Below are 17,019 nucleotides of genomic sequence, written 5' to 3'. Positions count from 1 at the left end.
ATAAATGCAATAATCCTTCTAAAAGAACAAAAGAAATGCACATAAACATACATATTTTGGCACACGTAGATTGTCACACTCTTTTCTAAGATGGTTTTCGTTTCTCCATCACAGTATTTTCTATCTGAGTAATGGTGCCACCATTTGGGGCTCAGGGTCCCAAACTTTAGTCATTTTCAACTCTTCTTTCTCTAACACTCCACATCTTACATATCAACAAATCTCTTAGCTATACCTTCAAACTATATCCAGACCACTTCTCATCACCACCACTGATACTTAGTAGTCCAAACCAGCATCATCTCTCCTTGTTGCAACTCTTATTCCCAAGATGAAATCAGAATCCCTGCGGGGAAGGACACAGGAATCATCATCCTGAAAGCTTCTTGGGAGATTCCAATGTGCAAGCAGGCTTTATCTACTCTCTACCCAACAGGCATATGACTTACCAGTAGGTATTACTACCATTTTGCCAAAGGGAAACAATCTCAAAGAGGTTATGTGACTTGCCTAAGGCCACACAGCTTGGAAGAGCCAGACGTCAAACATTACTCCAGGCCTCCTGGGAGCCCCAGGTACCTCATTTCATTTTCTCTCAAGTCAATTATTTATAAGGGCATTAGCTAAAGATGCTGAGGAGAGTGGAGAGAGCACTAAATGAGTTATAGTCTCAAGTTATGTCGTTGTGTCACAGAACAAAAGCGCTTTACTTTTTTACCTGGCTACTACCATGTCAAATAGACTGGTTCCTCATAGACTCAAAGCATATGAAGTATAAACAGTAAAGATGGTGATTCTAGTTTGCATCAAAGGAATTTAAACGGAAAAAGGACAAGTCCAGCTGAACATATGAAAAAACTGTCTAACATCTTTTAAAGTAAACTACCAATTCATATCAAAGACTTTGGTACTTAGACTTAGTTAAAATTAAAACACACAGGAGAGCAGTTCACCAACCATAAGGATAAATTCCACAGGGAAAGTGACTTAAGATCAAGGGAGCTTCAAGTTGGTACCTAGGGAAATTAAGAGAGCTTTTTTCTTCTTTGTTAATTATAATCATTTGAAAGTCAACAAAAGGCCAACCTGTGTTAATGATTTTTCCATTGAACTTTAAACAATAAATAACCATCTGGGGGTTACATTAAGCCAACAATTCAGAACTTTCCCTCCCCTCCTATGTCAAATTTTGGTTTTTTAAAAAGATTTTCATCTGTAGAGCACAAATCTCATTATCACCTAAAAAGCCAAGTTTAAATGCAGAAAGAAAAAGGACAAAAAAGAACTATAAAATAAAGAAACAAACAATGGCTGAACACAATGTACACCATCTATGGTACTGTGGTGCTTCCTTTCTAAACCTCAGAGTTTGAAATAACCATCATCTCATCCTGAAGCCAGACACCAGCACCCAACCACGAGGACACAGAGAAAACACACTGGTTAAATTAAGAGTCTCAAAAATGAGTTTCATCACAGTATCCAGGGAAGGTAGGTAAACTGGGACTTGTGGTCAATTTTAATTTTCTATACATTAACCTGTAAAAGACAGGTTAATGCATAGAAACAATGTATTTAACATCATGGTGGGATAAATTAATTGTAACCCAAAGAAAATAAACCCCTTAAAAAAGTTGCTGCAGAAGTTTCAGAGACTTTTACAGTCCTTCAAGTCTTTCTTCCAGGTACAAAGACTACATATGTGGACTACAAATATAAGATGAATAAAGAGATTAATTACTATACCATACTCAAAGTAAGTAGGTTAGCAAAAAACTAGTAATGACACTACAAAAAGGCTCATATTTTTCAAGCTCCCATAACACCAGCTAAAAATAAAAAATAAAAATGTGTTTACTCTTCATTTGGTTGTGCTGAACTGAATGTTTAATTCAAAATTTTAAGGTACGTCCTCCAGACTTAATAACTGAGTTATCAGCACATGAACTTTAACATTTCTGAGAAGGGAAATTAAGAGAAGCACTATAGTTAGGGGTGGCCAGTTGGCTCAGTTGATTAGAGCACAGTGCTCATAACACCAAGATTGCCGGTTCAATTCCCACATGGGACAGTGAGCCCTCCAGAATTAGATTGAAAACAATGACTTGACCTGGAGCTGAGGGGTCCTGGAAAAACACACTGTTCCCCAATATTCCCCAATAAAACAATTTTATATATATGGTTATATAGAAGTATAATTAGACCCATTAAGTAACGGGGCAACAGACAAAAAATTTACCAAAAATATCTATGTGCTTTTGGTTTCTTGGTTGGCAATCTACTAGACTTTATACACTCTCCTCCTTCTCTTGGCAAGAAAGTACTATAAATTCAAGGATCTACACCAATGTTTTTCAACACTGTTGTACATTAGAATTGCCTGGGAGATAAAATGTCAGTGCTTGGTCTATATGCCCAATGGACCAGACGGATTGATTCCATGGGTCTGGGATGGGTCCAGGCATCAGCACTGTTTGAAGCTCCCCCATTTGATTCACTGTTCAGCCAGGGTTGAGCACCACTGAGCGCTGAGGTACAAACATGGCTGTATAAATAATCCACATTACACCAGCCTCCCACTGCTCTGGCCACATTGGAAACCATTTGCATTAAAGACAGCAGAGTCATTTTTCTTCACATCATTTCGCTAACCATTACTCAAAACTATGGGAAATAAAGTTATGAAAGTTAAGTCTCCGTCCACCTGAGAACACATATCACAACCGTTCTGGATTTGATGGTGGAGTGGACTGAAACCAACTTAAGCTTAAGGTCAATTCGGATAAAATCTATGTGGATAGATTGGTTTCATTTCTTTGGTCAGACAGAACATGGCAGGATAGGAGAGGGGAGGAGAAGGAAGGGGAGGGGAGGAGAGAAGGGGAGGGGAGGGGAGGAGAGGACAGGAGAGGAAAGGAGCACTGAGAAAGACTGGAAGGGCACTGGAAAGGGTGGACTAGTCAACAGCCATTAGGATAAGAATACAGTGGCAGAGCAAGGGGTCCAGAAAGTGTGGTCATGGACAACAACCAGGTGCACTCAGAACCACAGACCTCCCACATGGGGCAACAAGTTTGTCCAGACGAGCTGGTCAAGAGCATCAGTGCAGAAAGTTCTAGCAAATGATATTCAGAACTCTGGCCACAGGGGCATGGCATCAGAACTGCTCACAAGTGCAGAGCCCTCAAGTCCACGCTGGGGTCAGGGACCAGGGCCTCCTGTCCCAGAGCAAGGCAGGGCCCTCCATCCTGGAGCTCTATGAGTGGCTGTGACAGGCACTCAGGGTCAAAGAAGTGATGGCAGGGTGATTCATTACACATCCTTGGAGTGCTGAGTCCTTAAAACATCTCCTAGGTTTTTCAAGATCAGGGCAGGGCTAAATCTATGTGGGATGAGGGAGGGATGAGGGGAAAAGATGGGCTGCAGACCTGGAAGATGTCTTTGACACCAAATTGGCTTTACATTAGGATCAAAGTTAGTCACAGGGACCTAAGCCAATTACAGAAGCTCAATTGTTATAGCTTGGTGTCAAAACAATCTACTTCTCTGATTCACCCCTGCATACCACCGCTCGCTTGCTCGTTTCACTCACGAAAGCCAATCTTGTATTCTAAATAGGTCTGGCCCACTAAAGTGGTTTCTTGGTCCAGAGCCTAGGATGGCTTTGGCCTTCTTAGTAACAGTCTCTGCTTAAACTGTCACCTGACTAACCCTATCCCATTAAGCACAGCCCCAGATGAATCAAGTTCAGTCATCTTCAAAGGTGGCTCACACAAAACAATGAACAGAGGCTCAATTCAAAACCCACACTTCCCTTTACACAGCCCAGTTAGCTGTGTAAATAACCCATGAAGCCAAGTAATGGCAACATTCTATATAGGTCAACCAAGTGATGGCAACATTGTATGTAAAAGCATACTACTCCAAGTTACTATGTATACAGATTCATATTAACATTAAAAAAAAAAACTAATAGGAAGTAGGGCAGGATGGTTTTTGCTTATCCAATTTATTTAAAAGGGGATTTTTTTAAAAATGAGAATAAAAACAACAGGCTTCAAAAGATGCCACGATGCACTTACATAAAACCTCTAAATTGCCACAAGGGCCTTAACAAAAGCAGTATTATCTAAGCATTAATGTTGTAAGGAAACAAGTTGAAGGCTTACATTTCTACTTAAGAATATCCATAGCTGTATTTTTAATAAGCTATGATTTTCCCTATAGATTTTTAGGTTTTGAAAAACACTAGGAAATCCTAACACAGAACCCAGGCTACATGTACAATCCACAGCTGTGCTGTCCAGTATGGCAGCCAACAGCCACATGTGGCCAATGTGCATATGAAATGGGACGAGTCCAAATTGAGATGTACTGTAAATATAAAATGTACAGATTTAGAAAAATCAGTAAAGAACATGAATGCAAACTATTAGGTTGGTGCCAAAGTAAATGTGGTTTAACTGTGTAAAAATAATTGCAAAAACCACAACTACTTTTGCAACAACCTAATATCTCATTATTAATTTTTATATCAATAATATGATGAAACAGTATTTTGGATATATGTTAGGTGAAATATTAAAATTAATACTAGCTTCTTTTTATTTTTTAAAACGTTGCTACTATTTAAAACTATGCCTGTGTCCAGCATTTGTGGTTCACATTTTATTTTTTTTGTGTTGATAAAAAAATATGAGTGCCAATGTGTTATAAGTAGATTGCACGAAAGACACCATTAATTAAATCACAGCTGGACTAAATTCTGACTTTTACCCCTAGCAGAAAGAATAAAAAAGAACAATATCTTAGCTATTCTGTAAGGGCTACTTTGTGAATCCTTAAAAGTGGTAAATTGGAACCAGACTTCACAATATTTCCACAGATAAAAGTGAACCAATCTTGCTGAAAAAAATAACATAACTATAAAATATACCTGGTCAAGTCTGATTTACGAAAACCTTCTTTAAAAATACTTTGCCTTACAATATATAATTTTTAAACCTATAGTGTTGAAAATTAACTGAAAAACTATTTAAAATGAAAGAATTCAGACTGATGGTTAGTTTCAAAATCAACAGCTTCTACTTTACCTGTGCTAACAGTTACAAACAAGAACATGTAACTTTAGAAAGGATTACATTCACAATATCTTCATAAAATATAAACCATATAGGGACAAATCATTAAAATAAGCAGGGTTTATTTGAAGAAACCTCTCCCCAGCACACACAAAAAAAATACCAACAAATAGAAAAACTAAACTTAAATGATTCAATAGATGAAAGATGTTGATTCTTACAATATACATTTATAGACTTAAATTTCAAATCCCAATCAATATCCCCAAACATTTTTTAACTTGATTCAATGATGCATTCACTGGTTCAAGTGAAAAAATAAAGATGAAAATACCCAGAAAAAAAATCGGAGAAAAGAGCATTTAGACTAGGACCACTGTTGGAATACTTTTTTAATTGCAATAAAGGAATTAGATACTAGGGGCCAAAAGAGACAAATCAAAATGCAAGGGAGGGAGCAGAGGGGAAAAGAGAGACGAAATCCAGAAATGATTAATTATATATGTAAATTTTGTATATAAAAGAAGAGCCTCAAATCAGGAGGGGAAGAATGGATTATTAAAGATATGATCACGTCAAGTGGATGATAATTTGAGAAAAGGTAAAATTAGATCCCTACCTCACATCTCACAACAAAATAAATCACATAGAAATTACAAATGTAACTATTTAAAATGAAACCTGAAAGGACTAGAAGAAAAACAAGTGAAAAACGATCATTTACTTGAAATGAGAAATACAGCATGAAAGCAGCAATTTTAAGGGAAAGAAAAGAAAGACTTTAGCTCATAAAATTAATTTGCATGCATGTGAAACAGTATAAAAAGTCAAAAGATAAACTATAAACAGAGAAAAGAGTTCTTATCTTCAACATGAGAAGCTCTTAAAATTTCAAACGAAACAAACTTCAGAAAGTAACATGAATAAACAATTCAGAAAAAATAATCATTATATTTACTAAAATGTATTCAAGCTAATAAGCAAAGCAATATACATTCAAACACTAACATTTTGCACTGTAGAGTCCTAAGGATAAAAGACAAGGCTGGAGAAAGGGTAGAGAAATGTTTGCTTTCACTGGGAGTGTAAACTGGCATTTTCTTTCTAGCAATTTTGAAATACATATCAACAATCATTTAAAGGGTACATACTTTTGACCCAGCAATCCCGTTTCCTGGGGCTTTTTACAAAGAAATAATCAGAAAAATATACAAAGATATATAAAGAGGCTATTCAAAAGTGATTTTAAAAAAAAGACCGAAATGAACTGTGTGTCCACTTATTGAGGATTCTTTAGTAAATTATTATACATGAACATAAAAATGCTAAGCTGCCATCAAATTGATGATCTATGCATTCAACAAATAATCCTGAGGCCCTACCAAGCGCGAGGTGCTGCTCTAGGCACTGAGGATATAAGTCCTGCCAGTAGACAAAATCTCTTCCCATAGGTGAAGGTGGTCTAAAGGTACAAACTTCCAGCTATAAGTAAGTTGTGGGATGCAATGTACAACAGCTGACTGTAGTTAACAATGCTGTATTGTACATTTGAAAGTTGCTAGGAGAGTAAATCTTCAGTTTTCATCACAAGGAAAAACATTTTGTAACTATGTGAGGTGATGGATAGTAACTAAACTTATTGTGGTGATCATTTTGCAAATATGCATATATCAAAACTTTGTTTTACACCTGGAACTGCTACATTATTATGTATCAATTATCTCAATAAAACCAGAAAAGTATACTTAAAAATCCTATCCTTTTCATGGAGTTTACATAAATCTCTATTTGATAGGCAAGGATGTCCATGCAATACTAAGAGTGGAAAAATGATGAAAATAACGTGGAATATGATCTCATCTTTCTCAACAAATATTCTTCTCTCCTGGAAAACAGTTGGAAAGGATATGAGTATACATTAAAATGTTAACAATGGTTATATTTGGATGGCACAGTTTGGGGTGATTTTTACTTTCTTGACACCTTTTTTGTACTGAGTTTTTCCAATGAGCAGGTGTTTCTTCTACAATCAAGAGAACAAAGTTAGGTTCTTCCATTGAAAACAAAGGTCGGAGTTACCCATTTATCTGACAATCATGGAGGGCGACTGTGTGGCCAGCAAAGCTGTAAAGGCAGAGCGTACAACAATGAATAGATCACAGAAAAATTGTTCCCTTTGTGGAGCTTAGGCTCCAGGAGGAGAGTATCAAGTAGGTCTGATTATAATGTGTCTAGGTTATAAGATTCATTTATTCATTCAAACGATATCTGAGCTCCTACTATGTGCCAGACGATGTCTTCAGTGGGAGTCACATATCAGAAAAGAACACAGACAAAAACCCCTGCCTATAGGGACCTTACTATCCAGAGGATGAGAGCATTGAAAGATGTGGGCTCCAGTAAGGAGTGACGAAACTGACGCCTGGATGACAATAATGAAACTATGTGGACAGAAACCCAGGCAGCAAACATCACCAACTTCAAAAGTATACTCTGATCTACGCAAACTTTCCTATGGCTGTAAGGTAAGCACATGATTCAATTCTCACTGTTTTTGAAATGACATATAATGAAAAAATGAATAATGCACTACAGATTAGAAAATCTAAAATAATTTAGTTATCCCGCACACCTAAATCCCAAGAATTACACAAGGCAAAATGACACATATTGCATATTCTCAAATGTTGATTACAAGAAGAATATCACTAAACTCACATACCCTCTCTCTCACAGGGCCATGCCAGTTATAAATCTTTAACTCATTGCCATGTTTCCTCCGGGATCTCCTTCACACACCACAACTTTTTGTCCTGCCAGCCCATTAGCTGGCACACAGCAGGTGCATAATACATGCTTGTTACATGAACAAAGAATCTTAGTCAGATTTTATCTGGATAAATGAAGTAGCCTCCTAAAGTTTTCTCTTTAACAATTCTTACAGAAAATACTTTAATGATCCTTTTGTTATCTTTTAAGTGAATGAAACATAGTATTCTGTTTAACTACAAACACTTTAAAGCTGCCATTTATACAGACCAGTTTAGAACAACAATCTCTGAAACAACTGCTAAGTTTATCACTTAGCACATGTTTGCCATAATCAGATGAAGGTCTTACGTTTTAGCATTATAACATTTAGCAGAAGAAAATGCAAATCATTGAATAGGTATGTGTTTGGGGTGCATTTCCTTACTTTTGAACAATTGAATTCTTATTATTTTATAAATTATGAGCTCTGGAATACTTCTTTTATTCAAACGAAAGCCTTTGATAATCTGAGTACCTGATGGTGACTGAGCCTGTTAGTTGCTTACCTGATAACCATTCTTCCCTTTCCTGTAGTAATAAAACACTGAGTAATGTGTCCAGCTAGAAAACTCCATTCCCCAGCTTGCCTTACATATGGGAGCCAATGCCAAACAAACATTAGTCTTTGTGTAGTACTTCAAGGAAAACCCTTTGGTCTCTCACTCTTTCCTTTTTTCCTACCTGGAACTCCTACACAATGGCTGGAACCCCGGAGTCCACGTTATGACTTTAGGAAGTTATACACTCAGGCTGGTGAAGCAGAGCCCTAAGGAGCCAATGTCCCTTATGAATTTATGGAGTGGGCATAGCTGACCTGCACTGCCTACCTCCATATTAGTTTTACAAGAAAGAGAAAAACTCCTCTGTGTAAAATCACTATTGTTTCAATTCATGTTTCTAGCATCCTTAATGCTGTATTCAGAGACCCATCAGACTTAGGGTTGAAGTGAAGAGATCTACAAGTCTTCGCCTTCAGCTTCACCTACTCTTGCTTTCTGGCAAATTTATCTACTATCAGGGTTTCAACTGTTACCTCTGAACTCAAGATTCCTGTTTGATTTTTTACTACATCTAACCTCCAAATTTCTAAGTATCTTCAAAATATGTCCATTTGGACATATTCGAAATGTGTTCCAAAATATGTTCTTCAAAATATGTTCCATAATCAGCTCAAAATTGGAATTCACATCTCTTATTGTGTTGACCCTCCATCTCAATTTCCTTATCTTTTAATAGATTTTCCCAATCAGTTTCAAGAATATAGTATTCCTCAAAAAAATGATCGGCTGAAAAGAATCTTCGTGAGTCAGCCCAGGAAACTGCAGTTTTAATGGGATACCTGAGATACTGTAAACATTAAAATTTGAAATTACTGCTTGAGAATCTCCTATTATTTTCATGTCTCCTGCATCTATTCACTATTTCTCAATGTCCTATGATGTAACCTTTGTGACCTCATTTTCTACTATTTCCCACCTCACAGTTCTTTTAACATTCCTGACTATCTCTTGCCTTGGAACACCCTTCCCCCACATCCCCTCCTTCCCCTCCTCCACCTTTTCAATGAAGGCTAGCCTAACCAACCTACTTAAAATTGCAATCCATCCACCAACCTTAAGCATCGTACCTTCTCTTTACTTTTTCCACAGCACTTACCACATAACAAATTCTATAATTTACTAATTTACTGTGTTTGCTTTTTCTCTCACCTCACTAGAATTAGAGAGTACCTCCAGGGTTGGGCTTTTTTATGCTGCTCACTGGTAAGCATTCAATAGATATCTGTTAAACAAGTTAATGATTTATTCAGAAATATTTCTGCTTGCTCCCTTCCCATTCTCACTGCTCCACTCTAACACTAATCCTGGCCTTTATCTGTTTTAGACCTTTCTTTCTTTTCTTTCTTTTTTACAAAAGAGTCTATCTACAGTGTTATACTCTCCAAGCCATCCAACATACTTCCATACTAATCTTTCTAAAACACTTCTTTGGGGATTTGGCTCCTAACTGGCCCTGTTATGCTTGAATAAGAAATTGGGTTAGACGAACTATAAGATCCTCCTAAATATTGGATTCTACAGCCAAATGACACATCTTGGCATTCAAAATGCTCTATAACCTCGCAGTACCTCACCTACCCAAATTTATATCCCACTCCCTCTTCCAAATTTCCCTCTGCTCCTGGCCAATTTCCTTAAGAACTTGCAAACAAGCCTTGTTCATTTTGACCCTTTTTTCAATTGGTTATGCTCTACTTTCAACCGTCCCAACTATTGAAAAAGATGGCAATATCCGTTAGAACCTTGCTACTCACACTGTGACCTGCAGGCCAGCATCTGCATTACCTGTGAGCTTATAGGAAATGCAGCAACTCCAGCCCCACTGCAGAGTCCCCGATCTAGAATCGGCATCTAACAATACCCCCGGGTGATTCAGGTACACCTTAAAGTTTGAGAAGCTCTGTGTATGAGCACTCATCTCAAGTCATTCCTCAATGAAGTGTTCTCTTGGCAGGCCTCATGCTCTTATGTCCTATGTCACCCAGAGCAAGCACAATGTTCAAGTAATAACATCCCCTCACAGTCTACGTAGTCCGTATTTCATGTCTTTTCTCCCTAGTTTGGTTGTAAATAACTTGCACGCAGGATAGTCATGCGTTTATCTGGCCAATTTGGATAAGGAAACAGAAACGCATTCAAGTCACTTCAAGGGGAAAAAAAGGGGGCCTATTTTAACTCTATTTGGGAACTGTGACTAGAAAACTCAGGGAGGGAAGAAAGGAGGGAGGGAAAGAGGGAAGGGGTGCTCAGGGTCTGGCCACCCTCTCAGCAGCTGTCTCTCTCTGCCCAAGTCTCCCCATCTCCCACTCTCTCCTATCTTTCTGTTCACTCATACTGGTAGCTTCTGCTTCCTTAAATCAGCATTTGCATGACCTATTACAGCCAGCCATTCTCTCCTCTAGAAGCCCGTTCACCTGTGTCTCTTTCTACTTCAATTTTCGCTCTAAGTCTCTAAGCTTAACTCATCCCATGAGAGAGATGATCACCAACAGAGAATCTTTTGAAGCCAACTCACAAGGTTACAAGTGTCTGAGCCACCCACAGATTGTCTGCCCTTGGGTCAGGAGCCTACCCTGGTGCCATCAGCCAAGGCCAAAGGTGCTGCAGTTCAGAACAAGCCCCTTTAGGCAGTGGGAGCTGTCCAAGGAGAATACTCCTTAGGAAAGACAAGTGTGGGCAGAGCAGGCAATGAGCCACGGTGCCAGCCCACAGTCATTATTTATGTTGTCCTCACCACAGTCCCGAGCACAATGCTGAGCACATAATAAACAGAAACCAACCAACATGGGAGGGAAGCGTCATTTACCAAGCGCCACTATTCCCCCGAAATATGCTGCATGCACAGGGAATACAAAGATTAAATAAGAAACAGTCCTTGTTTTCCCAAAGCTCTTAATCCAAATATATCACTGCACTAGCTACTCGACCTTGGCCAAGTACCGAAACCACTTGTGCCACACTTTCCTCAACTATCAGGTGGCCCCACCTTCACCATCCTCCAGGAGTGTTGTAATGTTCCATGAGGTAATCTTTGTGAAAATGCTTTGAAAAATACACATGCCAATCAAAAACAATACGGTAGCTTTTGCAACAGTAATAAAATACTCTCACATGCCACAGGTTTTGCACTGTTTTCTGGTCTTTTCTCTCTTTCCTATGTCCCACAACATATGACTCATCAATTGTTATTGTTTGAAAGAAGAATCCCAACTATTAATATTTTCATTACCTGTATACCTCACTCAAATAGTGATTAGGAAAATTCATTCATTTCACTCAGAAGCATAAAAAAAGGATACATTTTTACTACGTACAGTTTTATAACAGCTGTGCATCTGAAACTTTAATGTCCTGTATGTTTTTTCCTTGTATTACAAATAACAATAAGTGTGTACTAATTTCCTATGTAGGACACAGGTCAGTTTTGACTCTGGGGTGGCCTCCTCCCCGGAGCAGTTTCATTTACTATTTCCCAAGCACTGTCATCAGAAAAATCACAGATATTGGAACCCAGTGCCCCCATTTTTTACATGGGGACTCTGAGGAGGAAAAATTATACAGTGTCCTGTCTCAAACCCCTGAAATCCTATTTTCTAACGTTCCCCCCACCCAAAGCCACTTTACCACGTGCCTCACATTAAAGGGTGAAGTGTGGGGAAGGGAAGGAATTGGTGATTACCTCAAGATAGACTAGTTCTCAAAAATATGTCATTCCATCCTTTGCAAGGTTCAAGTATGGGTTTACAGGAGAGAAAAACAAAAGAAAATAAAACCTCGAGATATGTACGATCTCGGCTTTGCCATGAGCAAAATGAAAGGTTATTTACCGAGTGACTGCTACATGCTAGGCAGGATGCTGAGGGCTCCTTAGGAAGAGTCTCGGCCCTCCAAAAGCTGACTTGCCCTGGGCATCTGTTGCTCATTGCTGACAAGTGTAGCCACTCAACAGCTGGCCCCGGGTTGAAGCAAAAGAAACAGCTTCCACCTTGCTAAAAAGTCATCTCAGCGAGCCAAAGTGCGGGCTTCAGGCAAAAGGAAAAAACGAAAAACGAGACTCCGCGGCAGGAGGCAGAATTGCAGAGACCTTAACGCACAGCACCCGCTGAGCACCCGACCCCAATTAAGGCTCCTCGCGCGCTGAGAGGCAAGGGGCTGCGGATCAAAGGATCCTGCAGCCTGGGAAAGGCAAACTCGCTTTTCCCGGAGCCCTAAGGTACAAAAAGGTGGGCGGCGGGGGCGGAGGGATGGGAATCTGTTCACTAGGGTGGGGGAAGTCTAGTGGAGACAGCGAGGTTTATGAGCTAGTGGGAAGGGAAGTGGGCTGGGCGCGAGCGCTCGGCGACGGGACCAAACGATCACGCAGCAGTGGAGAGCGAGCCTTGGGGCTCTGGCGCTTGGAAGGGGTCTGCGAGTGGCCTGGAGGCGCCACACGGAGAAGGGTCTGCCAGGGGCGGCAGCCAGTTGCCTGGGGGAAGAGGTGGAACAGCATCTCTTCCCCGACACACACACACGCACGCACACACACACAGGACCCCGGCTACCCTGACGCCCCCCACCGCGCACAGTCCCGCGCTGCGGCAGCCACTCACCCTCCGCGCGGGAGCGGATCTCCGACACGGTCCTCCGCATGGTGGGCATCGTGGCGACGGTCGCAGGTGGATCTTCAGCCCAGACTCTTGCACCTGTCACTGCGCCGCGCAGGCGGAAGATCGGGCTCCGCCGAGCGAGCGCTCAGCAGTCGTGCGGGCCCGCCGCCCACCCAGGGCAGCGCAGCCGCGGGGCGCGGCCCCACGCGCCTGCAGCAGGAGGAAGAGGCGACGAAGGTGGCGGCGTCCGCAGAGCTGGCTGAGCTCTGCCTGCAGCCGCGGAGGGGGCGGCCTGGCGAGGGGCGGAGCTCGGGCGCCAGCGCCGGGGGCGGGGTCGCCGGGGCGGGCGCTCGGACGCTCTCGCGGCAGCGGGGCGAGCCCGGCGGGAGAGGGGCAGGGCGGGCCCGCAGCGCACCTCCTCCGCCCCGCCCCCTCCGGACCGTACCATCCCTGCGAGGGGAGAATTGTCGTCTATCTGTCTCCTCCTCGCAGGGCTGGCGCTCCGCCCCTCGACTTCGGCGTATCCAGTCCTTCCTGAACCTCTTTCGGACTCTCTCAAGTCTTGGCGAGAGAGGAAGGGATGCTCTGGCTCCTGCATCCTTGAATAAGCCCTCTCCTTACCCTCTGGCTTTTACAAACAATGGAGTCACTCGGGGTGGGGAAAGTGGGGCTGGGTCTGAGTGGGAAGGCGGAGGGCTAAAGGCGCGGGGTGCCAAGGGTTAAGTCCCAGCCCCAGCAGTGGAAGGGGCCCGCGAGTTCGCCGCCGGGGTGGAATTCTAGCCTCCCTGCACCGCCAGCCCTCTGGGTCTGCGCCGTAGTTGCTTCCTAGCCTGGCCCACAAGCAACAGGCTCTGAGGCGCAGTCCCTGGGCGCCTGTTTTCCTCCTGCTGCTTGTGTGCGTCCGGGGCTGGCTTAGGAGTGGGCCTGGTGCACCCCGCCTAGTGCGTGCCCTGCAGCCTGACAAAGCAAGGGAATTGCCAAGAAAACCTGGGCCAGGTGGTTAAAAAGGGAGTTTTTTCTGTTTGGGGTTGTTGGCTTTTAGTGAAACCTGCAGGAAATTGGTGCAGTAGTTTTAACTGAAAAGAGAGGAGGGGTCCTAGTATAAAATCTGCAATGTAAAATTTTAATTTGCTTCGTATCTTAGAGAACATGGTAACCTCGTTACCTTTTCTTTTGTATACAAGTTATCAAAACAAATACAGTATTTTTAATTTATTACTGATTTCGTCTTTAAGTTAGGATGTAAAGTTTTATATGGATTCTGGTGAACGGCTGAAATGACAAGAAAGGCATAAATTAAATTAGCTGCACTTTGCTTCTTTCTTCATCTTGTGCTCTTCCTCCAGCACCAGATGGAAGAGGGCCTTATATGGAGACCTTTTATGTGAACTGCTTTCAGATCCTGAAGGGAGCGATCTAGAGAGGTTTGACTAGAGAGATAAGTAGTTATTTCCCAAACCTCAAGAAAAATAAACTCTGCTAATAGCATCTTATCTTCACTTGTGGTATTTCCTCTGCCTCCTGCAGGTAGCATTTGCCAATCAGAGTCTTGCCCTACATTAACACTGAGTCAGGCATTCAATGCATATTTATGAAAAACCCACTCTACTTGGCTCTGATTCAGAGGCTGGGATTAGAACCAAAAAATGTATTTCCAGTGTTCAGGAAATATCACAGAGTAGAGCAGGACTCCAGATAAATGTGTTCAGTGATGGTCACGATCTATACGTATGGTTTTCTAAAAGTGAGAAATGAGCACACAGCTTTTTCAGGACTGTCATCACTGGCCATTTGTATTCCTTTCAGATCCAGGACCTCCCAGTTAAAGCAGGCTTCCTCTGGCTTGATGAACACAAGTCTAAAATAAAATTAACAGGCTAAATATAATAAATAGTAAAAACTAGCTTTAAAAGTCAATGAACAGAAACCATGGAAAATGCAGTGCTTTTATGATTTACATTTTAGATTTATAGAAAGCCAGTTTTTAATTTACAATTAATGCACAGTATCATGACAGCATTTGACTTATGAGCAATCACCTTTGTAATTCCTAATGAGCTCTCAAATGAAGTTCAATGCTGCTTATTTACAAATAACAATTAATTGGAGGGAATTCCAGAGAGATTACCTATTTTCTATAGAGCAATCCGTTTTATATGTGCCTATATGTGTGTGTCCCATTAACAACCCATCAGCAAAGTTGACAACATACATCATTCATACAGGAAATGACAGCAGTCTTTGTTACAGAGAAGAACATTGCATGATACAGCCTATAGCTTAGTGTGTATCCTTTCCCAGATTATTCTGTCACCCTATCCATAATGGTAAGAGTGTTTCAATTAACTCATTTCTGAAAAATCATTCATTCCTGATTGCTAGAAATCACACACATTTTTATTGGTTCAGAAACCTAATTGAAGTTCAGTGTGGTACTAATCGGTATCTATTTGATTTCAAACTCCTCTCAGATCTTCTCATCTTCCATTGTTGTAAGAAGCACAATGTGCCAGCCCCTGGCAGGGAACTCTGGTTCCAGCAACATGACCTTGTCACAGAATCCGTAGGACAATTCAGATGTCAGCAAGATCATTTAAAAACTTTCAGGTCCTATGACTCCACTGCTGATGAACTTAGAAGAGAGTTATTCAAGGACAGCTTCTTCATGGACCAGGTTTTGTCATCCTCGACAAAATATATACTAAATGTGTAATATATGTGAGGTGCTGAGCCAGAGTGCGAGGTTATAAAGACACTTAGTGCACATGTGAAAGTTAACCAGTATGTAACTAGATGGCTGACACTTAATGCCAAGGGGACAAAAACTACAGACATTGAGAGAATGGAAGAGTCCAAGAATTAGGGTGATCAATAGGGTTGAAGTAGGTCTTGAAGTAGGGATTAAGGCTATAGAAATGAGCCATTGTTCCATGTATGTAAAAAGTACTCAATAATAATTGTTTAATGAATGTTTAAGGTAAACGGAATGATAGAAAAACATGTTTGGGGGTGGGGGACAAAGTGGCTGACTTGATTGCAGCAAAGGTTCTCGTTGGGAATATGTATACATTAAATGGGTGCATTGTATGTTATGCAAATTATATCTCAAAGTTGTTTTAAAAGTCGTCTCCAGAGGTGTCATGGATATACGTTTAGTGTAGTATTACTATGGATTTTGACATTTTAAAAAGCTAGTTAATTGAAGTATAATTTATATACAATAAACTTTGTATGCTTAAAATGTAGAATTTGATCATTTTGGACATATGTATATACGTACAAAGCCATGACCACATTCATGATAAATATATCCATTACTTCCAAAAATTTCCTCTTGCCCCTTGGTATCGTTGTTATGTGGAACTAGAGTTGATTTTATGCATTCAACACAGTTTATTGAGTACCCATCATACTCTAGACACTGAGCTGGGTATTGGAGGTTGAGTAGTCAGCTAAAAAAAAAGGTTCTGGACCCATATAGGACTTACGACATTAATCAAATAAGTATATAAGTAAATAAATGTAAAATTGCAACTATATATTGTATACCAAAGGAAAAATACTCTACATATGTATATATTTCTGGTATTTCAAAGTATTTCTGGGCTTTCACACTTATATCTACAACTCTTTAAATTTGCTTATATGGGCCTTTGCAATATAACTGGAAATGTACATTGACATTTTTTTTCTAGTGGATATTATAACTGTTTTCTTGAAATGTTTGCTTCAACATGATGTTTGTTATATAGAAAAGATAACCAGTGTAGACAAGAGATTTTATTATAGTTAATTTTCTCGGCATTGACCAGAAAGCCAATATTGTAAATGAAAAGAAACTCCCAAGAAAATTCTTTTTTTTCTTGCAATATCACATGAGGTGCTATTTTAGGGAGGAAAAGTGACAATAATGAGCTAAAAAGTATTGAAAGAGATGAAAAACCCCAGAATTTTTTGTTAAAAATTGAGTATGGCACTACA

General features: G+C 40.5%; 1 protein-coding gene across 4 annotated transcripts in view; it reads right to left on the bottom strand.

Annotated features, from left to right (window-relative positions):
- Positions 1 to 13,327, bottom strand: part of ATP8A1 (ATPase phospholipid transporting 8A1) — a 216,222-nt gene extending 202,895 nt beyond the window's left edge. For all 4 annotated transcript variants that reach the window (XM_081063840.1, XM_081063841.1, XM_081063839.1 and 1 more), the window contains exon 1: positions 13,042 to 13,327. In XM_081063840.1, coding sequence (XP_080919966.1) covers positions 13,042 to 13,090 — 49 coding nt within the window. In that variant the 5' untranslated portion in view covers positions 13,091 to 13,327. The remainder of the gene's footprint in view (positions 1 to 13,041) is intronic.
- Between the last annotated feature and the right edge of the window lie 3,692 nt (positions 13,328 to 17,019).

Source organism: Rhinolophus hipposideros (assembly GCF_964194185.1).
Source record: "Rhinolophus hipposideros genome assembly, chromosome: 1".
In the NCBI taxonomy this organism is placed as follows: domain Eukaryota; kingdom Metazoa; phylum Chordata; class Mammalia; order Chiroptera; family Rhinolophidae; genus Rhinolophus; species Rhinolophus hipposideros.
The sequence above is the reverse complement of the archived record's forward strand: the minus strand, read 5'-3'. Positions and strand labels throughout refer to the sequence as shown.